This window comes from Miniopterus schreibersii (assembly GCF_964146895.1).
Source record: "Miniopterus schreibersii genome assembly, chromosome: 19".
NCBI lineage: Eukaryota > Metazoa > Chordata > Mammalia > Chiroptera > Miniopteridae > Miniopterus > Miniopterus schreibersii.
This window is the reverse complement of record NC_138119.1, coordinates 29,889,356-29,914,841: the sequence shown is the minus strand read 5'-3', so window position 1 is coordinate 29,914,841 and position 25,486 is coordinate 29,889,356. Positions and strand designations below refer to the sequence as shown.

Here is a 25,486-nt window from a genome sequence, read left to right as displayed (position 1 = left end):
CCTCCTATTCGTATCCCGACTGGGATGGAACCCGCAACCTAGGTGTGTGCCCTGACTGGGAGTAGAACCCGCAACTCTTTAGTGTCTGGGACAACGCTCTAACCAACTGAACCACCAGCCAGGGCAATCTTTTCTTAAGAACTTCAAGGCACAGTCGTCTTTTCTGGTTAAGCCCATGCCAGCTGTATTACTTGAATCATTACAGGCAGAACACCCTCCTGAATTCCCAAAGGCATTTAAATGCACTTTTTGGTTGTATGCAACGCCTTACCTGTGGAAACCAGGTCAGATTCTATAGGTGAATTTATCCTTGCAATTAAGTGAAATCACTTCAGAAGCAGAGGGACCCTTGGGAAGCAGCATTCCCAATCTCAGGAGGCCTCAGAAAGTGTCACGCTCTTCACCAGCCATCCGGCCCACTTTCAGAAAATACCTGTCGACCCGCTTGGGTTTTCCTCATTAGTGATCTGCTTACCTTATTGTTTACATTCAGTTTTCACTTCCTAAGCTCTCTCCTCGCTCATCCATTGCCTTTTTAGAATTTATGAGGGAAACAGTCCCTGGGCGTGATTTAATAAGGTCTTTTAAACATTCTTTCCCAAATTTAAATTTCTGGATCATTTTAATCAATCGACGGTTCGACTGTTTTTTGCATTCATGGGTGTTTCAGATTAAAGTTGGTTTCAGCAGAAGATGTCAGCAGACCCCAAATGCTAGCCCCTTACAGATGCCGGCAGGCTACTGCCACCTCCAATGAAGTCTGCAGATAAGCAGCCTAAGGCTAGAAGGGAGCTCCCTCAGGCATCACGGACCCAGGTCCTTCTGCCCTGTTAACTTCTCAAAGTGTGTTAGATTCTGCCTCATAGACAATATAGCTACTCAAGCTACATTCCAGGCAGCAGGAAGGAGCACACAGGGCACGCCAGCTGCTTTTAAGGATGTTTTCTAGGTGTTGCACATAACATTTATGCTCATCCCACTGGCCAAAGCTTAGTCCAATGGCTCTAGGTAGCTGCAAGGCAGGCTGGAAAGGGTTTGTTTTTTTAATATTCCAGGTGGCACTGTGTGAGCCACAGTTACGGAGTTTAATTATAAAGAAGAAGGGTGAAATGGATATTGCTATGGGTTAGCTATCTGGCAAAAGGGACTGTGTAGCAAGTCTAAAGGGATATAACAAAGTGAGCAATAGTCTTTGCAGTTACGCTGCCACCACTGAAAGAGAGGGTATTTTTCATCCATCAAGTTTGATCTTGCCACAGTGCATGTCTGTCTTGGCTCACAACCAAAGCTTACTCTCTAATATTCATGCACAATTAGACCTTTTGAAAATTTATATTAGTTTTATTCTCATATAATCTGTAGAAAGACTGCTTTTCTGGCCCAGGTATTTCTTGGTGAGGCGTTCAAGAAATACCAAGTCAATATATAAAAACTAATTGGAGAAGCAATTTAAATCTTTTCTGAATTATTTTGACAAAGGCCACAGGGAATGCAGTCATAACATACTGTACAACTTCTTGAAATCACCTCCCAGTTTTCTTGAAATCACACACACACACCACAGTGTGTGAGCCCCTTGTTGGACTCCCCACAACTCTTCCCCTAGCCTAGACATGGCTGACTTTTGTATTTCTACCCCTCCCCCTTCACCTCCTAATCTCTTCCACTAATTAACGCCCTGCCCATTCCCTTGTAAAGTAATCAAACCAGTCTGAATACAACTTCTGCACCAGACCTATTACCCCAGTTCTCCAGAGAACAATCTAGATCAGATCAAATTGCTCTTAATGTTCAAAGGTCCAGAAGAGCTTGTAACGTTTGTTTATTAATTTATCTGAACTTGGACACTCATAATAAAATATGTAATTCTATAATCCCTTATATACAACTGCAAAATCTAAACAGCTTTGAAAACAAAGTTTTCTCCTAGTTTATTTGGCAGCAAAACCTGACCTCAACTTTGTGAGGATATTTATAGTCCAATTGGTATAAATATTTTTATACTTCATGGAGAAATAGTAGTAAAACCATGTTATAGGCAATATAGTACCTTTCTAAAGTCCTAGTAATTCTGAATCTGAAATAAACCATTGAGATGGAGAATTATTTGCAATTATTTCCTGTAATAATGCTCTGTTTTATGCCCATACTTATGTAGGAATAGACAAAATTTTCTTTCACTTTTTAAAATCATTTATTGTACAAACACTATGTACATGAGACACTGAGAAACATGTATTCCTCAAGAAGTTGAATATGCAATGTGGAATTTGGCAAAAAGGGATCACTGGAGAGATTTTTCAGGGGATTACTAAGTATCGTTTAGCAGGTGTTCTCTGGGGACTATCATTTCCCCAGAAATTACACAGGGGTGTGTAATTTTGCTTCATTTTCTATTAACTAGGCTTTTTTTCACAACTATAAAAGTCAAGGTTAATTTGTAGAAAATGGGTAAGAATGCAAGTGATTCTTTTCTGAGAATAATAAAAATGATTCTGACCACAGCAAAGCAAATGAGTTTTTCCAACAAATTCAATTCATCTTCATCTATTAGAAAAGCTGATTCCAAATATTAGTTTGTTGCCCCGTATGATATTGACCAGTTCTGCATTCAGGATGCCTTTGCCTGCCTGCCTGTATAAACCTTTGTTCCTCAAATTGTTCCTTGCACTAGGCATAGCACCTCAACAGTCCCCTCACTAATTGAGTAAAATCTCTGACACGCTCATTGTATATTTATGTGAGTGACACATTATTAACTATTTGAAAATTATACTTTAAAAGGTGTTTGTTCTCTAGGAGCTCACATATTAGTTGACCAGATAAGATATGGAAAAACCATAAAGGCGGTGTACATTAAGTGATGTATCCTCAGTGTGGATCTGAGAGGCCGTGGCAGTTTCTGGATGACTGAGCTCTTCTCGTGTGGTCTGCATCGCCTTTTACTCACTCAGCAGACAGTTCTGCACACTCCCTGTCCCAGGGTTGTTAACAGCCTCGGGCTGGAGAAAGACACGAACAAGTCATCATGAAGTAATGCTAGTGGGTGGGGAAGAGCATAACATTTGAGACCTTGCTGTGTCCCTTAGATTTATTACAATCTGTTATATTTACTATTTTTTTCAGCCTAAAATTTTGTAGGAATTTTGCTTCTATTTCATAATTGGAGAATGGACAACCAACTAATTGCTGGAACAGTCATGAAATAGAAGCTGTGACAGCCCCGAAGCAATTTTACATGCTTTAGTCCCTGAGACCGAGGCATTCCTGTCATTTCTCTCTCTCAGTTCATTTGGTTGGCTCTCAGCTCAGGCCAGATTCTGCCCCCAGGGAGGCCCCCAGAAGGGAAGCCTGGCAAAGGCCAGCTATAACGAGAACAGTACGCGGCTGCAGGACCTCAGAGCTCTTCTCAGGTTTGGAGTCCATCAGGGCCCGCTCCTTGCTGGGCAGCCCTAACTCTGGACCATCAGAGACAGGTTAGCTGACGTCCCTGAGCTTTCAGTCTTCGGCGCTGCTCACAGCCTTGGCATAGCTGGTATTTGAGGGGATGAGGTAGGGCCCGGAGTCGGGTTTTACCTGGGAAAGCATCAGGGATTGGCACCCCTCCTCCCCTGCAATGCCGGACAGAGTTGCAGAAGGTGGACTTTAAACACTGGCAAATATTGACACAAGTGAAGGTCATGGCAAGGCCATTTGGCCCAAGTCTGTCGTGGAAGGGTAAGCCTGCACTTCAGAGGGACTGGGCAACTGGATTTGCATGAACAGAACCTGGGCAGTTTCTGAAACTGAGTTTTAAAACTAGCAGCTCTTTACCACCCCTTTGTGTTTTTGCCAAGTCTATCCCTGTACCAAATTCCTTACAGCTGTTACTTTCTGTTATAAGATTTTTATTTTTATTTTTTTTGGCGTTCTTTCCAGGGCAGAGGAATCAGTACAACCCCTTCTCTAGGAGGGAGGTGGTTGGTGGTTCTGATCTTAAGCGCTGTTAGAAGATCTATTTTGATCCAAACCAGGTGTCTGGGCCGAGTTAATTCCACCCTGGATCAAGCAATTGATCACAAGATGTTTTTTCGGTTTGTGTGCTATCTTGTGGTTGTGTGGCCGATTTCTGGCTCAGATGGTACGTATGCTTTTCTTAAGCTCAGTTTTCCAGGAACTTGATATCAGCGTGTGGGTTGTGAGGCATTCTCTCTAGCGTTTTAATGAAATTTAAATCAATGAAACGTATTTTTGCCTTATTGAAAAATTTCAAAGTACTTGGCTGAATTCTCTGTACTCCATAGGGGCTTAGTAAAATATTTAATGATGAGTCTGCTCTGAAGGTGGGTGGCTACCTGTTTACTTTCCCCTTCTGTCCTAGGAGCAAAAGCAGTATCAGTTTCAAAATCATGAATGGTCTTCTATGTTATAAACTCCAGGGCTGCCATTTGGAAGGGGAATTGTTTCTTTAGGAGTGGATAACTTACGGCTGAATCCGAGTGAAATTCCTGTTATCCTTTTGAAAACAAAATGCTGGGAATCCTTGGGTGGGGAGGGATGCGGCTGCCCATGAGCAGGCATCAGAATCAATAACCCAGCAAGGAGGCAGCCAGGCGGGGGTGTCTCATAAGGGCTTCCTCACAGGTGAATCTCTTTCCTTTCTCCCTCCATCAGAGCGCTGCCCAGAGCTTCCCTCAGTGGACAATAGCATATTTGTTGTACAGGAGATGGAAGGACAAATTCTGGGGACTTACACTTGTATGAATGGCTACCACCTGGTAGGAGAGAAAAACTTGTTCTGCAGTGCCTCTGAGGGATGGAATGCTACCACTCCCAAGTGCCACTGTAAGTTGGATCTTTCTGCCTCTTCGTCCCTCTTGTCATCTCCCTGTGTCCTTTCACATCCTACTTCCAGGAGTTCACGTTAAAACGTCATAAGAAAAAAATTCCAGCTTCTGGGAATCCATTTCTAAAGCACTCTCAGTGGTGGGGCTTCTTTTAGATGGTACATAATCAGCTCTTGATAGACTCAATCACCCCTACAAGAAGGGAAGAATTTCTACCATAGAGTAAAATGACTTTTGGGGGGACTGTAATATGTTTAAAATCATATTGATTTAAAATTTTTATATTACGAAAATTTTAAACTTATATAAAAGTCAGATGAGTAAAATGAACTCATATGTACTTATCACCCAGGGCTAATCTTTTCTCACCTGCAGCTCTGCTTCGCATTACTATTATTTTGAGGTACATAGAGCATTATCACTTTACTTCATTCATCATGTAATTTTGAACTGGGAAAAATTTATCTTCTCAATTGACAAGTGTGACAGCTGAAATCCAAGTGATTTGCTCAAGTTCACAAAACTCACGTGCGGTGTCTGTAGAGATGAAACCAAGAAGTCCATACTCCCTTGGTTATTCCTACTCTTAGAAACGGCTGGATTGGTTCCCATTTATACCCAAAGTAAAGCACACCAGCACGTTCCCCTTTTATCCATATGACCAAATTCACATCTCTCTGCATTCTCTCCTGTTTTTACACCTGGGGAGAAAAAATGAAGTAACAAAATAATGAATAATGTATATATATTTGGCTGGATAAAGGAGAAGGGAACACTTGCCTTAAACATAGGCTCAAGAGTTTAGAGCGATGCTTTGGCTTTACGTAACAGGATGGTGAACTTGCTGTTGGCAACTTCCAGTTATATGCGTAATTATTTGTAGTAAGTTCAAGTGCCAGTTATCACTTCTGTGCATGTCCAAGACCCTTTCTGCCACCCCCAGGCCACCCCAGTCTTTTGTTACCCGGATCGATGTGGTTGGGTACCATGTAGCAGTCCCTATTAAAAAGCGCAGTTCGAGCTCTCATTTCCTATCTTCTCAGTGAAGCCCGAGGAGGCCTAGTGTTTGCTGTGGGGGGTGTCGCCCTGGCCCCCTTCAGCTCCCTGCCTGTTTTCTTCCCCAGTGGGCCACTGTCCTGCCCCTGTGCTGCTGAATGGTGAGTTTAGTTCCCAGTTGCCTGTGAATGTGAGAGACAAAGCGACGTTTCAGTGCCATGAGGGCTACATCCTCAAAGGCAGCAACTGGAGCCAGTGTGGAGAGGACCAGACCTGGGTGCCTCCCCTTCCCATCTGCAAAAAGAGTAAGTACAATAGAAGCAAACGCAAATCCCAAAGGTGCGCATCAGCACTGACACCTAGGCGTTCGCCACATCCCTTGGGTGCTTTTCTCTTTTGGGGGGGATGGGTTTAGAATCAAGCAGGCAGCCAAGAAACAAGTGGAGCTCACAGAGCAGAGCCTCGGCTCAGGCGGTGAATCCCAGTGAAGTGAGCAGCATTCAAACAGTAAACACTGTTGCTGTTTCTTCTTGAGTAGGATTCCCATCCTACTAGGCCCAACGCAGGGTAGTTTGGGACATCTGGCTATTTTTTTTTTTTTTAATTTCAAGATAGTGACTCAGTTTTTCTTTGGAAAATACACAAAAACAGGGGGAAAAAGGCCATAACTCATCCAACTATGTAAAATAAGATTTGAAGGTACCTCATTATTATTTTATTATATAAAATAAGTGTTGAAAGTACCTCCCCTTTCACTGTAATTCATAGCTCTTAGAGGTAACTAGCTGGATGTGTTTATTTCATGACTTTTTCTTATATTTATGCAGACATGTTAAATAAACAAATGCACACACACACATACCTACACACACATATACCTATGAAAATAGGACTTTGCTATACATATTTTTTAAATTGCTTCTTTCAGAACTCATGGACCTGGACAACAGTGTAGTGATGGGGGGGGGGGTGTGGGGGAGGTGGAAGGAGGGTATAGGAGGAATAAATGGTGATGGAAAAAATAAAATAAAGAAAAAACAAAACCAAAAAGATAAAAATTAAAAATAAAATTGCTTCTTTCATATAACAATATACATGGAAATCTTGTTTAGATCGGTATGTATAGCTCTATCTCCTGCTTTTTAATAACTACATGTAGATATGCCATAACTTACTCCACATCTCTCATATTGATGAATGTTTATTTTATTTTCATATTTTTGCTATTACAAATAATGCTGAACAAAAATTATCATATATACATATATGTATATCTTTATTTCTATGCTATTATTGCTACAATATAGACTCCTAGAATGACTGCTGACTCACAGGGTTTCATTAGTTGCAAAATATACTTAAAATATCCAAGAAATTGTACTAAAATCTTTATGCTTGAATACAAAATAAATATTGAAAAATCAATAGTTTTACTTTCTAGTAATAATTCTTAGGTAAATGTTGAAATGTAAAAATAATTCCATTCATGAGACCTGTACGAAAATTTACTGAAGGACATAAAATAAGACTTGAATAAAAGAAAAGATATGCCATGGTTCTGGATGGGCAGACTTGCTATTTCAATGCGATCTTAACCAGAATTTTAAGTTGAATATGAAACAAAAAATTAATTAAAAAACCTAATTTGGAAGAGTATACATCTAACCTTGAAAATGTCCTTATTTATTTAAGGACTTTTGTTAAAAGAGCAATTTTAGTTTTACAATAAAACTGAGAGGAAGGTACAGAGATTTCCCATGTATCCCTTATCCTCACACATACATAGACTCTTCCATTATCAACATCACTCACCAGATGGTACACTTTTTTTTTTACCAAGGATGAATATACATCGACACATCATAATCACCCAAAGATGGTAAGTTCACTTTCGCAGCTGTACATTCAATAGGTTTGGACAAATGCACAGTCACATATATCCATCCCTATAGTATCATACAGAGTATTTTCACTGCCTTAAAAATCCTCTATGCTCTGCCTGTTCATCTCTCTACTTCCCCCACCCCTCTCAAGCACTGATATTGTTATTGTTTTAATAGTTTCACCTTTTCTAGAATGTCATATAATTGCAACCATAAAGTTATGTAGCCTTTTCAGATTTGCTTCTTTCACTTTATAATATGCATTTAGGGTCCATCCACGTCGTTTCATAGCTCGATTCTCATTTCTCTTCATTGCTGAATAATATTTTATTTCTGGAGGTACCAGAGTTTATTTACCCATTCACCTCTGAAAGACACCTTGGTTGCTTCCAAGTTTTGGTAATTATGAATAAAGCTGCTACAAACATTGTGTGCACGTTCTTTTGTGGACATAAGGGTAAATACTAAGAAGTAATATTGCTGGATCATATGGTAAGGGTATACTTAGTTTTGTAAGAAAAATTTAAGAATAGAAAATTCCAAAATTGGCCCCAAACTGTATTTATATTTCTCAAATTTATGTAAGAATATAAAACATTACTAATAATTACAGAAATTAATATTGAAATTAGATATAAATTTTTACTGATCAGATTAGCTAAAAATTGATTTCATCTAATATCATTCAGGATATGGGGGACTAGCCACTTATGTCAGTGAGAGAAAGTGATATGACTCTGAATGTATTTTTGCAACAGCTCTTAAAGTAATAAATAGGCAGTTTAAAAGCACAAACTATATATAATCTTATACAGGGAGTTGGGGGGTACTTAAAACATATACATATACTATATACTATTAAAATACAAGCATCCAAAATCATTTACATCATTAACTTGACACAGGTTTAAAGTATTTATTTTTTCCAAGATCTGTTTTACTCACCTTTAGTTTGGTAGTCCCTATCTTAGCTCCAAAATGCAGGAGCTCTGTCTTTTTTTGTAGTTCATCGCCTAATTCCATGGGAAGCTCCCTAGGTCCCTGAGTAAAGCAGATTCTTTTCTGTTTAGATCCAAGATCCACAGCATCCTCTTCAGTTCAAAACTGTACTCTTAAAAGTCATCAGAAAAACCCTATCTAAACTGGAGTTTCTTAATCAACTTATTGAAATTGTTCTTCTTTTTCTCTATACAGCTTTTGAACTTAGTTTTTGATCTTTTAACAATTATTTATTAACTGCTCAAGTAATGCATCTCTGTTGTAAAAAAAATCAGAAAAAAACCCCAAAACATTTAATTACATACAAACTGACCACCCAGGATAACAGAGCACTTTGATATATGCTTTTCAGACTTTTTGTTCATATATGTTTCTGTAGAATGGTTTTTTACAAAAATAGTATTATATTATACATTTTAATGTTTTGCTGATTTTACTCAGCTATTTGTGTTGAAGACCTTCATGTTTCAGTAAATATACATCTATGTAATTATTCTTGATTTAGTCTTTAATCTTGATCAACATGTTTAGACTTAATCTCAGAGCTGGAAGGATAATGTCATTTATTCTGCTCATCTTATAGGTTAGGAAGGAAACCAGGAAGAATGCAATGGCTTCTTTAGTGCCATGTGATTCCTGGAAAAGCCAGAACCCAAACTCACGATGTCTAGTACCTCCTCAGCTCTCCTTCCACAATTTTATTACAGAATCATCCTCAATGCTACCAACTCTGTTCTCCTTTTTTTGATGAAGCTCCCATATTGTATAACTCTTTTCCACACAGGATGTCAACCTCCGTTTGAGCTCACACTGTCTCCTGGCTCAAGGAGTTATTTCTTCCACATCTACCTATGGTCTAAATTTTCTTTTCTTGTATACTGACAATTAGCATCTCTACAACTTCACTTCCTTCCCTTGAGCTCCTGCCAATCTGAAAGTACTCTCAAATCTTTACTGACTCAGGATGAGCCCAAGGAGGGGTCTTTCCCATGGACAAATATGATTTTGACCAAAAGGAAATGAAGGGAGAACATGTTCTTAGATCCCACATGTACTGCTATGAAGATGGTAGGTGCTGGCATACACAATTGCACTGAGGGGTGCTGTTAATTGAGCATAACTGGCCTTCACAACTGTCACTCTTATGCTCCTATCTCTCAGGAGACTGTGGCCCTCCTGAGAAACCAGCTCATGGCTATTTTGAAGGAAGAGATTTCAACTCAGGATCTACCATTACTTATTACTGTGAAAAGTGGTAAGTATGCAGCCTTTAGAATATGAGACCTTGCCCGCTAATAGCATTGCTTTTGAGAATGACCTAGTCTGTCCCAAATTAGTCCTCTGATTTCCTTTTGCTCAGGATTCTGAGCTCATTCTAATTTTGAGAGCTGCCTTAGCTCACTTCCAGCTCCACCCAAACCCTAGGAGATGGACTAATCCTCCTATTTATCCTAATTAAAGTATCACTTTTTATCTTTTAGGTAAGACAAAATAAGATATTATAAATGTATATTTTTCTAAAGAACCTCAGAACAAAAAACTCAAAGAAATACAGAACATATGGAAACTACAGAAAAAGAACAATTTAGAGTATAGATCCTTAATATCCTAATGAAAGTCTAACCTTAATTTAGAGTGCCTGGTCACCCACCTTATACATCACCTGGCTTTTTATTTCTCTTGTCTCATTCTTACTAACACAGGGTTATATGCCTCAGGGATATGAGCATTTTGATCATCTCATTATATATACCTCCAACAAGCTTTGCAGTCAACTCTCATGTTTTTCTGATTAAAAGCTGCAGCTCCTTTTTAGCCGGATCACTAAGATGTATTTGAAGGCTGTCCCTAGCTTTCTACTCCTTGTTAGAACATAGAAGAAAGGTGCTTTTTAAAAGTTCTTCCCTCACCCTCCCAACCCAAAAACTGTATGTGTAAACACACTTACTCAGAATTTCTCACTTCTCCATGTTTTATGGGTTGACTCATCAGTTGGGGCCTCTCCGCACCCCAGGAGAGAGGTTTTACTTTATTACTACTTTGTAATACGGAGATAACTTAAGCACGCCTTATGGATCGGGGCAGAGAGGTGGGTTCCATCACAAAAAGAAATACCAAAGTGCAACAATACAAAACAGGCCTTAGCTGCCTAGTTCAGAAGGTGGAAAGACTAAAGGTTGTTGCTATTCTCATCTCTGTTCAGGTACCAGCTGGTGGGCCCGCAGGAGCGGCAGTGCATCGATGGGGAGTGGAACAGCACACTTCCCGCCTGTGAATTGATCCAAGAAGCCCCCAAATCAGCTCTGCAGACTGCGTCTGAGGAGGCGCTGGTAAGTAGCAGGCTTTCGTCTGTCCCATCCACAGCTGTATCTCCAGGCCTGACATTGCTCCTGGTAGGTACATGCTTAGTAAATACCTGTTCAATTTGGGACAGTTGTGAATGGGTTGGCCTTGGCCTGGTTGTAGACTGGGGCTCATAAGCTATTATCTTACATTTTTATATATGATAGTTCCCATTTGCCACCGTGATCACTAATACCTCATGGGGTGCTGTTGGTAGAAGTCATCTCGTGCTTTATAGAGCAAGGTACATGAACTCATGTCTTAGACTTGGAAGGATTACTGTGAAAAGACTCTAAAATTCTTCTAGACTCTAAAATATAGTGAACAGATCAATTTCCATTGAGACTTCTCTTTTAGTTTATATTTAGTCCTGGGATAATAATAAATATATTTAAGCATCATGTTTAAGACCCAGATCCCTACTGAAGTTAGCCTGGTCCATTCATGGACCTAAGCACTACTCGTGATCTTCAGAACATCAAGCTGGCTCTCAGTTCTTAAGTTGTAATTTACAAAAATTTTTCTTTCTTCAGCTTGCCTTTCAAGAGAGTAAGGAAACTTGCAAAGCCGTAAAGAACTTTGTGGAAAGATTAAAGGAAAATTGTTTAACAATGAAGGAACTAAAGTATTTTCTGGAAATAAAGAAAGCTGAGTTGAAGGTAAAAATGTTGCCAAGACATTGTAGCTGAGCTGACTGGATAATGGAAATACACCTATGAATAAATTTTCCCCTTGGTTCTGAAATTGGTTTCAGGTTTTTCTCTCATTGGACTGAAAGTAACTTCATAGTAATCAACTGCAGTTGTATAATGTACTGTGTGTTTGTGTGCTTGCACATGTGTGCGTTTTGAATGTGGAAAAACCAAGTGTGGTGGTTATCTGTTTAAGACTAGAATTAGCAATAAATTAATGGGGAGTGAAGGGTTTGATTTCCTGTCTGTAAGGAAAATTGAAAGCTCAGATCATAGCTAAGAGTGTGACTCATATTAATATGAGACAGGAAAGATGAGGCAAAAATAAACCAAGTTAATCAAAACTTATGAGGTAAAAAGTAACCTTTTATTTTGGGAAATGGGCTCAGAACAACTATATCTTAAAATAGCCCATTGAGAAATAAGTAGAATTAGGACCCAAACTCTCTCTTGGGTCTCCCTATATCCTGTTTAAGAAACCAGGTTTCCAAATCTTCTGCAGTAATATTGCTCACCTGCCTTTTGAAAAAAACCCCGCCTGTGTGGTAAATTTGAGAGGGTGCACCACAAGTGAATATATATATATATATATATATATATTTTTTTTTTTTCTTTTTTTGAGGACAGAGGACACAAAAATCCCAAGGTTTTCCTGTCAAGATGTCACACTGAGCTATCACAAACTTCTTCCATCTTGCATTCTGCCTTCTACTTAAAACACATATGACATCCGGGTAAAATACAAACAAAATACATAAGAGAGCTTGAAATAATGGAAAATCTCTAAGTGAAGTTATGAAAAACAACACGAGATGTGCTCTCAAGCAGCCCACAGTCTGTTAATAGACACAAGACATGGATATACATGTCATTAATTCAGGATGGTTAGAATGAAATAAGCTCATTTCACAAAACAGTGTGCTCTGGAGCTCAGATGCGAGGGGGTGACTTTATCTGGGAAGAGGAAGAGGCAGGAAAATTGCCAAGGAAGAAGTCATAGCAAGTTGAGCCTTTAAAAATGAGTTAGAAACAAAGACTGGGGAGGAGTCATTCCAAGTGGAAAGATAATCTGAGAAATGTAATAAGAGAGTCATGAGCTTTTTTAACCAAGTAAGTCCACTACTAGAATTAATCTAATGGGAGCAAAATGATTTTTAATTTGAAGCCATTCATTGTGTTATTGCCCATATTGTCTGCTCTAGCAAGACCTTGTGAGCTTTTGAAATGCTCAACCTTAGGAAAATTTTAAATAAATTATGGTACCATCAAACGCAATGCAACATTTTACACTGATGATTATGATCAGAAAAATCTTAAAAATATAATCTTAAGTAAAAGTAAAATACAGGATAACAAGTACTTATGATGGAATTTATTAAAACTTATTCTTGTAGAAAGAGACCAGGCAATAATAGGCACTGATGAAAACAGTTGTCTTAGATGATGACATTGCAAGTGTTTATTCTTTTAAACTTTTAGAATGTTTTAAATAATAATTTTTAAGAGATGCCATGAAGAGGCAGGAAAGATGGGGCCTGTTTGGGGACTAGCACATTGTTTGAATTGGCCTGGATAAAACATGGGAAGTGATGAGAGAAAAGGTTGGAAAGATCCATTACAGTGAGTTTACAGAGGGTTTTAAAGGGTATGTTAGAGATTCTAAGCTTCAGTGAGAAAAGGTAGTGAGAACAGATGGAAGACTTTCCAGCAAGGAAATGGGGACAGAACACAGACGATCTCTCTCACAACAGTAGGTAGTAGAGGTGGAAGTAGGAAAAGAACTGAGACGGAGAATCTACTGTCATCGTTCCCCACGAGAGACAATGATGACCGGAAAGGGTTTGATGGCAATAGAAACAGAAAACAGTAGACAAGAGAGACATTACAAAATCCAATAAAAACATGTCAACTGGTTGAACATTGGAGGGTGAGGGAGAGGAAGGATCTGAAGGTGAGTCTGAAATTGTATTCTTGGAAACCTAGATTTATGGTGGGGTCAGAAGTGAGACTCCTGGGCAGGAAATGAGAAGTTCCCCTTTGGGCGTGTTGAGTATAAGGTACTTGTAAGATGTCAAATGGGCGACAAAAACCGTATAGTCAGTCCTCCAATAGGGAATAGTTAAAGTCATGAGAGCAGGTGAGATAATTAAAGATATGGAAAAAAAATTTTTTTAAAGAAGAACCTAGGATGTATCTATATTTAGAGATGAGAAGGAAGTGGGGGTAACAATAACTAACAAAGAGCAATTAGTAAGATTGGGAAATCAGGAAAGTTTCGGTTAATGAAAGACAAGGGAGGAGAGAGCTTCAGGAAGGGGGTGATCGGCAGTGTTCCAAGCTGCTGAGAAATCATAAGAGATGAATTAAAGAAATTTTGAATTTGGAGACAAGGGCATGCCTCAAAGAGGTCTTTCAGTAATGGTGGGGAAAAGCCAGATGGGAAGGCCACAAAAGCCGGGGTGTGAAGTGATTAATGAGAAAGAGAACGGAGGAGACAACATAGGAGCCTTTTTTGAGAAGTTCAGCATCTCACAGCAGAAGGAAAATAGAATTTGAGGTTTCATCAAGATTAAGGGAATGTTTTAGCATGAAAGACACATTGAAAATAAGGAAGGCCCTGGCCATTAGCTCAGCTGGTTAGAGCGTTGTCTTGATATGCCAAGGTTTCGAGTTCAATCTCTGGTCAGGACACATACAAGAAGCAACCAATGAATGCATAAATGGGTGGAACAACAAATAGATCTCTCTCTCTCCAATCAAGAAAATAAAAAAAGAACAAACAAATATCTTCCAAAATAGGAGAGAAAACTTGAGGTGGGGATAAGCTACTGTAGAATGATTATTTTTTAGTGAAGTAGGAGGCAAGGGCATCTGTTGAGAATAAGACAATTTAGTGACCTGGAGAGAAAATTCTGAAATAGTCTCTCTGGAAAGTAAAGAACTCCAATAGATTGAAAAATGGTGTTTTAAAGACTCAACTTTAAGGTGGTCTTTCCTCTAACTTAAGTCTCAAAACTGCACAATCTGGAGTCTGCCTTTTATGTTCATTTTTGTCAAATCATCAAATCAATTTCACCTTTGTGACTTGGCCCATGTTCTTTTTACCTCTAATAGCTTCCTCATTTTAATATAATAATTTTCACTTTTCATTCAAAGCTCAACCCAAATCTCATATCTTCTGTCAAAACTTCTGCTGTGATTCAACTCCTTCTTTTCTGAAATCTTTATGAGACTTTTGGTGTTTATTACAGAAAAAGCAAAGTTGTCAGGAAAAATTGCTCTTTATAGCAATCTCCTGATCATGCAAACCTTAATCTTAAGAGTTAATAGCTTGATTGGATAACATCAGGGTTTGGGATCCTTCTTAGATCTATGTGGCTGGCCATTCATTGCATTCTTCTGACCAGCACTCAATGATAGACTAACTTCTGGGGTGCCCAGCACTTAGTAGTAGTGGTGGTGATAGTAGTCAACATTTACTGAGTACTAATATTGTTGCAGGCAACTTGGCACACATCAGGAACTCAGTAAATGTATTAAACTCCCCACCTTTTGTACTTTCTTAAGGTGGGTTGGAGACCAGCACAGGGCAAGATCATCCATAGGTCACTGAGCCCCCAGGAAAGCCTGCTGGACCTAGCATCATGGAAAGCGGATCATGTTCGTGAACTTCGTATGAACCTTGTTGTAGCCAAGGTTTCCAGGCCATCTAGATTGCATCTTTCATAACCTCTTGCGTTTATGAGAAGAAGAAAAAAAAATTTCTGGCATCAAACTCATATTACATTTTCATTTAGGGGAAATGGTTGGCAAGGAGAAAAATGATTGCGACATGTTATCAAGAATGAGGGCTAGTGAAGAGGAGGGAGATTAGGTAAACACTGGGGCTGTATTTCTGCTGTTAATCATTCACTGGTCCAATAGAGAGTCTGCTCATACATTTCTATTCAGCCTTCCAACCACATGGTTGGAATTTTGGGGTTTTTTTTGGTGGAGCAATTACTAGGCAGCTTCAGGGTTTTCTGGTAAACTCTTATCTGGAGATAGGACTATTAGAAATCAAGGCACTTTTCTTCCTCGAGAAACTACCCAAGACACCACGATAAAGTCTTCTACTTCTTCCCCAGCTACTTGCAGGTGAGTGGATTAGGTGGGATGCCTTGGGGGAAAGGTGGGTGGTTTGGCCTATTGAGGAGTGCAAGGTTAGAAGGGTAAGACAAAGACAAACATTTGGGGGTGTTTCAGTAGAAATCTTCTCAGGAGTACTGCATTAGGGTATAGCATGACTTGAAGAGTACTTTTAATCCCTTATGAGCCACAATTTTTAATTACAAATGGGGGGATAATATTACATATTCAAAATAAACTGGAGTAGAAAAGAAGTAAGATGTTGCTCTTGTTATTGTATCTTAAAGTTGACTGTGCTTTTTTTTTTTTTCTTTTTACCATCCGTGTAGGAGAGTGGAAGCAGGAGGTAAGCCAGACTTCCCAAAAGAGTTCAAAGAAGACCTGGTTTTCATAGTCTACATTCTGAAAATTAATGCAATTTCCTTTGGAGATTTTATTAACCCCGCTAGATCTCCTTCACCATGGGCAGTAAAGACCTTTACATTTGATAACAAGGAGGATATTGGTCAGGATCCAGTTAGTTCCTGAATCTAGAAGCCTTAGTCATCCACACCGTCTTTCTCTCCTCACTTTTTGAATGTTGATAACCATTTCTTCTTGAAGGTCTCTTCCTGGTTGGGCAGGACATAGCACTGTTCTGGTTCTCATTTAATCCTTCGGCTGCTCCTGTTTTGTTGCTCTCTATAGTACAAGGAGAGTAAAAAGTAGAGTATCCAGAAGAAAAATAAGCATGAAAGAAGGTTTGTATTAAGTGTAGAGATACATTTGAATATCATATGAACACAGAAGGGAGAGGCTAATAAAGAAACTCTAGGATGGGAGGGAAAGTGTAAAAGCAAGTTCTTTCTGGGGTCTCAAAGTGATGTGATTGAGAGTGCAGGTGTGAGCAAGGAGACACTACACTGGAGACTGGAGAAAATATTATTCTTTACAAAGGTATCTGAATTTTAAAAGGAGGAGTTTAGATAAAATGAATGCATTAACTTAAAAAGTAATCTTTAATGGAAGAAGAAATTTGAGGGCTGAGGATTTTCCCAGTGCCTCTCAAATTGTATCGCATTGGCAAGTGCCAACAGTATTTTTTTTTGCAAGAGACCTCCCCGTGTTGACTATAGCTCTTGAGTTGGTGTCATTTCCATGTGAATTTAAAAGGCGATGATGTCATTGAAATCTGAGGGCATATGCTAGGGAAGGCTTAGCTTTTCAGTGGGCAGTTACAGAATTCTAGACTTTGTAGAGACTAGAAAGATGACCTAAGTTTAGGTGATTGTTTTGGTGATGAGAAACTGAGATCCAAGGGGCTGCTGTAGCTTCTACAAGATCACAGAATTAGATGATGGTATTGCTGGGACTCCAGCTCAGGTCTCCTCAACTCCCAGGTCCTATCCTTCATCTCCATACTCTGTGGTCTGCTTAGGTTCTGTGCAGGTTTTGCTGAGGGACCACAAAGAGGAGGATGGTAAACCACTGATGCATCATGCATCCTGAGCATTAGTAAGGGAAGTTGGATCGCTGTATCACCTCTTCAGAATTTACAAAGCACTTCACACATTATTTCATTTGGTCCTCAAGGCAGTTAGTTGTTCTTAAGAAGATAAAATTAAATTGAGTTTTATTTATTTTACATTTGTTGTATAATTATCATATGCCATTCACAATAGCAGGTTGGGGCTAGAAAGTTGAATAAATAACTTCTTTGTTTTCAAAAGACCTACAATCTCTTTCCGGAGGCAAAGGTGCATAGATACAATACAATGCAGTGTTACAATTAAGGTATCAGAGATGTACTGGGGAAGCAGAAAAGATATTTCTTGGTGGTGTTGGGCAATTCTTCATCAAGGAAATGACATAAGATCTTGAGGTTGGAGGTAAGCACATTCACTCACAAGAGCTATTCTATGCAAATGGTTGAAGTTGTTTTAAAGTAAAGGCAGGGTGTGTTTTGGGAAAGGTAAGTACCATTATGAAGTTGAAGCATGGTGTTTTAAAAGAGCAGAAACAGAGGGAGAGGTATGGGGACCTAAGGAATTGGGAACCATGAGAGTTTTTAAGTAAGTTGCTTTTTTAGGATTGTAACCACACCAATGTGGAAGTTGGGTTGTACATGTTTGAAGGGTTTTGCAATGGTCTAGGGTAGGGTGAAGGAAATTATGAGGACCTAACCCTGGACATTGCAAGTGGGGTGTAGAAGAGAGTGACAGGTTCTAACGCTGCTGTGGCCAACGTGATGGGCCTTGGAGGTTCTGAATATGAAAAGAGGCCAAGAGAGAAGAGGCTGGGATGACGCAGGTTTCTGGTCTGGGAGGCGGGGTGGAAATTATTTATCTCTTGAGCTGAAACAGAAAGCACCGAAGTCAAGTACTATTCAAAGGAAGACAGTGCATTTAGTTTGGGATCTGTTGGATTCAAGGTGCCTGGGAGACAGAAATGAAGCATTTGAAAATACTGATCTGAAACTTGAAAATTATAACTTTAAATTTTAAAAAGTGTTTTTGCTTAAATAAGAAATCTAACAAGTGGTTGCCAAGGCTGGGGTTGGGAATAGATATGGGAGAAATAGGGAGAAGCTGGTACAAGGGTACAAATTTTCAGCTATAAGATGAAGAGGGCTTGAGGATCTAATGTAAAACACAGTGACTACAGTTGATAATATTGTATCTTATAATTAAAATTTGCTAAGAGAGTAGAACTTAAATGTTCTTGCCAAAAAAGTAAAGATAAATATGTGAGGTGATGGATATATTAATTTGCTAGCTAGTGGGAGTGGGGGAGCAGATCTTTTCACAGGGCATCTGCATGTCAAATCATCATGATGCACATTTTAAATAACTTACAATTAGTCACTTACATCTCAATAAAGCTGAATTTAAAAAAATCAAGAGTCAAAAATTTTAGCTTGCTCTCAGAATTGCAGGTGAAGAGGAAAGTGTGGTAATTGGTTTCTGGATTTTCAAAGAAAACTGACAAATATTTATACCTTTCAAAAACAAATGTTAAATTAAATGTTATGCCAAACAAAAAACAATTTGCTGAGATAAACAGAATTAGAGGCTTTTCCAGGATTAAATGTTACTTTCCATTGGCAAAGCTACAACCTCTAAAGTCCAGGAACAACAACTTTGTTAGAAAGGAGGTGGTTGCAAGATTAGATTTATGATGCAGATATCTGCTTTTCTGGAGCTGCAGGAAAGAAAATATTTCCTCCTTATTTTGCTGAGATTTCTTTCACCAACTTTTTTTCAGGCTGAGCACTGGAATTCCACTAGTTAGCAACGGGAATAAAGGAGGCAGGTCTGGAAGGCTCAGCATTTACAGGGGAAGTCATAGGGCAGGATAAGATTTTTATTAGCAAATGAGTTAATGGAGCATGTAAAGTTTTGTACCTACAGGAGACAGCTGGGCCCAGCGGTCTGTGAATCATTCACGGATGATGATTGAAGTTGTGGGAGTAGATGAGTCCCTCCCAAGAATACAGTTAAGAGTGAGGGAAAAAGAAGCCCAGGACAAGCCACCCGGCCCAGCCAGCATCTCTGCTCTGGGTGTAGCGCTGGGTCTCATTATTACCAAGGGCCACAGTGAAAACCCAACCCAGGGCTTCTGGCCCAGGTTCACCGGGCTTTCCTCTGCCCTGGGGCTGAAAGTTGCTTGGTGATAACAGCCATCTAGTTCTGGCCCTTTCAGGGTCCCATTGCATCACTTCTGTCATTTTCTTCCCTGACATTCCTTTTGAATATGTCCTCTGAGCTGGTCATGCACCAAGCCAAGCCCCTTTGCAGCCATTCTGGGAGACATGTATAGTAATTCCTATTTTATAAAAGAGGAAATTGAAGCTTCAAGGAGCTTAGAGCACTAAGCATCTTGTGCAGGGGCACCTAGCTCTCATGTGGTGGAATCTAGGATTCAACCCACGGGGGCCTGTGTCTGACTCCGGAGCCCAACCACATACTGTCGTCCTGAGTCTAGGGGTCGGTGTGAGACTGACGGATAGAAACCCCTCCTCACAGTGTAGGGTTTGGATCTGAGGCTGCCTTCTACCTCCTGTCATAACCAGGGGAGGGAGGAGCGCTAGTTTTTGTCCATTCCCCCCTTCTTTACTGTCCTCTGTTGACCGGTTGATTATATGATGACATCAGGTCATCTTCAGGTGAGGAAGAGCCTGGAGTAAAATCGTTAGGGGTCATGCTCATCCAGACCCAGGTGTGCCAGTTTTAAAGCCAGTTAAGATCTGACCTTGACCAAACCAATGCTATTAAGAGTAGATATGGACAGGAATAGTATTTTTTTTCTTTAAAACATGTTTTGTCCCTAGGTTCTTTGGGATGTAAATTCAACATTTATTAAGCACTTTCACTGTGTGAGGCACAGGGCTAGGCCCCAGGTAGGGCGGAGACGAATGGACCTTACGGCCTAGCGGTGAAGACAGGCATCAGACGTTAGTTATACGCCAAGTCAGAATCAGAGTTATAAACACTAAATTGTAATTGGAATATGGAGGCTGGCCCGGAGGAAAGGAGGGGGCCTTGGAGAAAAGACTGGCGGGATGAGTAGGAAATAAAGAGGAAACGGGAAGGAAGCAGAGGATATGGGCAGGGGCAGGGGGAGGAAATTGGAAGTGTCAGGGAGCCAGGCTGTCCAGGTCAGTTGGAACATGGGGCTCGGACCAAACTTTGAAAAAGTTAGTCACTAGAAGCCAATTAAGTGAATGCTAATTCCTGAGGGATCAGTTCACTGAAGTAAATATACTGCATTTATCAAATTATCAATTTACTTAACACTGTTTGAAAAAGTATTCATTTTTAATATATTCAATAATTGTTAACATATTATTTTTGAAAATAATGAATATGTCCTCTGTAACAGCATTTTAAGTATGTTTTTGTTCAATTTTCTGGAGGAAAATATTTAATCTTATGGTGTATTTTTATGGAATGTTTGGAATTTTTATGGAATCTTATGGAATGTTTTTCTGAGTATATTTGATGTATATATTTTTCTCGTGAATATACAATAATAACAACTGCAACAATTCATATGGGAAGTTTCATATTATTCTCATTTTTTATAGTAAAATTCTGTTTTGCCAACATATTGGTATCTTTAAATCTTTTTAATCTCACTAATGTGCATAATTTACTGACTTACTGAAAATTAAAGAAATTTATTTCTATATTTTTTTATAATTCATAACCGTTTTTATTGCCTGGGAGAAATTTACCACATTTTGTCAATTTCATGGATGATTTAGTGGACTGGTTTTTATTATGTGGAACTTTCCTCAACATCAACTCTTTGCAGCCTCATCAGATTGCTGGGGCAGAAGGAAGAGAGAGTTGCGATCGGAAGGGATGAGCTAGGAAAACAGAGGGGGAAACACACAAAGAGGAGGTGCGTAAAGCCAAAACCTGGGTTCTGGCTCCTCCCAACCTCTTAAAAACACCTCAATTCATTCAATACAAATTCTGTAAACACACTTTTAGTAAGAAAATAATTTGTTAAATTGCTCATTTGATTGAACTTATTTTGGGGATAGAATTGCCCCACCAGCCATGCATAGAGTTCATGGGATAGGATGTGCACGGATGAGGTGGATTTGCCCACAACTAACTGGTGGAGGAATAGCTTCATCAGAATTGAATTTGGAAAGACAAGATACTATGGGTCATTACTCAATGAAGTTAGGCCCCTCCACAAAGTATGATGGGCCACTATAAATTACCCCCCTATAGTGTGGGACAGAAACATCTTTAAGGGAAATATTGAGGTGATTCCCTTCACCTAAATGAAGATGTGCTTAATATAAATTAGAGACACATGGAAGTGTAGACTCATCTGGATCTAACAGAGGTATCAGAATAAAAGATAAAATTCAACATTTCTGGTGATGGACGATGATTTGACTTTGGGTGGTGGGCACACAGAGCAATATACAGATCATGTATCATTGACATGTACCCTCAAAACCGATATAATATTATTAACCAATGTCACACCAATAAATTTAATTTAAAAAATGACTATTCAAAAAAATTCCACACTTCATTGAGAGTGAAGTTCATATATTCCTTTAAGGAATAGGGCTGTTTTAAAAATATGTTTTTATATATGTTTTATTGATTTCAGAGAGAGGAAGGGGGAGAGAGAGAAACAGAAACATCACTGATGAGAGAGAGTCATTGATCCGGGGGGCCTCCTGCAGGCCCCCTACTGGGGTTTGAGCCCACAACCTAGGCATGTGCCTCAACAGGGAATCAAACCGTGACCTCCAGGTTCATGGGTTGACGCTCAACCACTGAGCCACACTGGGTGGGCAGGACTATTTTTACGGCAAATTTAAGATATATTGTTTTTCTCCTAAGGGAAAGGAGGTGGTGGTGAAGACAAAACTATCCTTCATGATTTTGCTTTAAATAAGTCTTTAAATAGTTTAAATAATGAAAGTACATTTCTTTATATATCTCTATATATCTACATATATAGATCTCTCTCTCTCTCTGTCTTTATCTCTATATCATCATCTATATCTATGTCTACTTCTATAGATAGATAGATAGATAGATGATAGATAGATAGAGAACCATTTTTTCAAAACTGCAAATTGATTGACAGTTTATTGTCTTAGTTGACAGTTGTCATGAGGAACTCCCAAAACTATATATAGTGGTCCAATTCCTTTTCTCTGTCTCATCACTTTACTGCCTTTTTGTTCGGTTTTACGTGTTTTCCCTCTTCTCCAAATCCTCTGCCATGTCCTTGGTCAGATCATCTCTGTGGCTCACCTGGTCAATTGTAATAGTCTTTTTGTTTTTGTAATGTCATTTAAAAAAGTTATTTTATTTTTTAATTTTCCCTCTTTATTTTATTTTATTATTATTTTTCATCACTATTTATCCCCCATATACCCTCTTCCACCTCCATGGCCCCCTCAGCCAACCTCCCTGTTTCTTCTCTTAGTTCAATCTCTCATGCCGTCAAGTACACATGTGCTATAGTGATCTTAAAGCACAAAGATGTCACTCCTTAGCTTTAAGACAAACAAGCCAAAAACAAAAACAAAGAAGGCTCTTTATTCCCCAAAGAGTAGCATCCATAAATTCCTAAACTTGGCCTTTATATCCCTTTCAGACACACCTGTAGGTTGCACCTTCCTTAAGACCATCTCCCTATGTCAGACGCTATTTTCCAGCCACACTGAAATATTATCTACTGTTCCCCCAGTCTGCCCTGCATCCACCCATTCTGTAACCTTTAAAGCATACCTGACTCAGATACAGCCACCTCCTCTCTCTCCACTTGGAATTAATCTGTCTTCTCAATAGAGCCCCCCCCCCCCAATTCTCACCCCAGAAGCTAACACTGTTTTGTGTTGTAACAGTTGCGCATGTCATTTCTTCCACTAGGCTGTATTTTCTTGAAGACATAGATCCCATACCATTAATCCTAGTGCTTTATAACAAGTAAGGATTCAATGAGCGTTTACTAAGATGAGTTCTTTCAGCAGAAAAATGTTGGAGAAACCTCAGGTCACGCACCCTCCGAGAGCTCTGAATGGGACCCTTGATCGAAAGGGGAAGATGACAGCCTGGCCCTTCCCTAGGCTGAGAGCCTCTGATCCAACTCTGTTCCAAATGACCTTGATGGCTGCTCTCTTGGCTACTGTTCTTGGTGAGTATTAGACAAGTTTAGATTGGCAATCAGCATTCAAGGTCATCCACTTGTTCACTTTTAAGACTAACAAAGAGATGATTAAGCTTTTAGCAGAAATCCGTCTTCAGCAACCAAAGCTTTGTTTGATCAGGAATCTGGATTTATTTGAAATTTGGAATTTAAGGGGATTTGGAGTTACTTGGAATTCAGGGGGATTTGCTTTACCCATGAAAGAGGCAGTTTTCTAGACACTTCTTGCTAGATTTCTTCTTCAGAAATTTCTCAATCTGTCTCCCACCCATGATTTGAGACAAATCTATATTATGTATCAGCTTGACAGAAGGGTTTTCACTGACAGTGGGTTTATCCAGAATAGAGGGGGGAAATGTATACTACCAGGACTTGGAAAAGGTAAATCAGTTCTGCATTTGATTCTTGCTAAAAAAACAGGATTAAGATTTTTATATTTCTAGGGCTTCACGTTTCTTTCTCCATAGCATTCAAAATCCTAAAGGCACAAAAAAATACAAACAAAAATGTCATTCCAATTCATCTCCCAGCCACCCAGTTTCCCTTCCCCGAGGCAACCAATGTTATATACAGTTATTTTAAATGAAATACTATGTTTCTGTTGAGGGAAGTTGTAGGGACTTCTGACTTGGCACAGATGCATCTGAGTCAGCAGAGATGGAAAATCTGATAGGCTGATGAAACCATGTCTGTCATCCTTTTAAAATAAATTATCTTATACATAATAGAGAAAGGCTGAAAAATTTTTGCCTTTTGTCATGATCATTTATCAATAAACATGTATTACTGATCAGTCACTGGATTCATTGAACAATAGAGATAAAAGGAGTTATTATTTTTCTTGATTAGAGGAGAAAGAATGGTTCCTGCTCTAAAAATCATAGTGATGAAAACACTAAGATGCTGAGTCCCAAGCTGTAACTTTCGGTGCTCTTTGTCATTTTGGTGTCCAGGGAGTTGTGGCCCCCCACCCTATTTAGAGTTTGCTTCTCCACTAAGTGAGACGAATGAAACAAGCTACAAAACTGGAACTACCCTGAGCTACAGATGCCGCCCTGGCTATAGTAGGACCGGTTCAAGAAATCAGGTTCTTACCTGCAGGGTAGGAGGCACATGGGACTACACCACCTTCTGTATCAGTAAGTATGAACATTTATTTTCTTATTTGTGCTTTTTCCTTTTTTGCAAAGTTGTCTCAGGAACGAAGCTTTCTGAATGCAAATGAGAACTTTTGTTCACTAAGAAACCACCCAGTTTGTCAGCGACTGATTTTAATATACACGTTGCCACTTTGTGAAGAACATAAGTAAGCCAACAAACAAATAAGTAAGACAGAAAAATTAGGAGCTGCCTAGTTGCAACTGAAAATTTAAGTCTGTTTTTTACAAGGTAATTCAGCAAGCACTCCTTTCAGAAGTTAACTACAAATTCAATTTTAAAATATTGAAAACCAGATTCACTCTTCACAAAATTATAAAAAGTTATATGGCTAGAAAGTGGCAATGCAGTTTTCAAAGAAATCTCACCCAAAATATTTGCTGAGTTTGGAAAAAGGTGCTGTGATCCCCTCTCCGCTGAGTATATTCTGTGATGTTTTTCCAGTAGTAAGGGTGTACAATCTCTTTTTTTTCTTTGTGCCTTTTGTGGCCAAGGACATGCATTTCTGAGTGACTTAAGAGCCAAGTACAGGCCGCTGACATAGAACACAGCATAGCTCCCTGCTCAGTGTGTTCAATCCTGGACCATAGGTCCATGAGCATAGTGACTTAACTGGACATTTTTCTCTATTGGTAAAATGTATCAGAAAAAAATTTATTTTTCCTCCAAAGTAAAAATTCAGTGAGTCGGGATCAGAAATAAGTTTGGATCTGAACCTCTGGTCTTTCTGGAAAGAGAGGTGAAAGCTAACCCATCAGTCTTCTTTCGTAATGTCATATCAGTGAGA

At 39.2% G+C, this 25,486-nt stretch overlaps 2 protein-coding genes across 6 annotated transcripts in view; both read left to right on the top strand.

Moving 5' to 3' along the window:
- The first annotated feature begins 3,340 nt into the window (after nt 1–3,340).
- On the top strand, nt 3,341–11,788 carry C4BPB (complement component 4 binding protein beta). Its single transcript, XM_081120944.1, has 7 exons — nt 3,341–3,476; nt 3,919–4,120; nt 4,654–4,824; nt 5,951–6,127; nt 9,866–9,959; nt 10,908–11,034; nt 11,581–11,788. Exons 2-7 carry the CDS (start codon nt 4,063–4,065, stop codon nt 11,734–11,736), a joined length of 783 nt encoding a protein of 260 aa, XP_080977070.1. The 5' UTR covers nt 3,341–3,476; nt 3,919–4,062; the 3' UTR covers nt 11,737–11,788.
- A 3,834-nt stretch (nt 11,789–15,622) lies between these two features.
- The window catches only part of C4BPA (complement component 4 binding protein alpha), a 31,870-nt gene continuing 22,006 nt past the window's right edge, over nt 15,623–25,486 (top strand). The window contains exons 1-3 of one of the 5 annotated variants that reach the window (XM_081121404.1): nt 15,623–15,889; nt 23,363–23,529; nt 24,495–24,680. In XM_081121404.1, coding sequence (XP_080977530.1) covers nt 23,370–23,529; nt 24,495–24,680 — 346 coding nt within the window. In that variant the 5' untranslated portion in view covers nt 15,623–15,889; nt 23,363–23,369. Of the gene's footprint in view, nt 15,890–23,348; nt 23,530–24,494; nt 24,685–25,486 lie in introns of all 5 variants that reach the window. The other 4 variants (XM_081121405.1, XM_081121402.1, XM_081121403.1 and 1 more) reach the window with 4 other exon arrangements.

Bases quoted from the DNA above. Each gene is read 5' to 3' on its own strand.
- C4BPB (XM_081120944.1), top strand. From the start codon at position 4,063: ATGTTTTTTCGGTTTGTGTGCTATCTTGTGGTTGTGTGGCCGATTTCT. The intron at 6,128-9,865 runs GTAAGTACAATA...CCTATCTCTCAG, and splicing joins CCTTCCCATCTGCAAAAAGA to GAGACTGTGGCCCTCCTGAG. The intron at 9,960-10,907 runs GTAAGTATGCAG...ATCTCTGTTCAG, and splicing joins ACTTATTACTGTGAAAAGTG to GTACCAGCTGGTGGGCCCGC.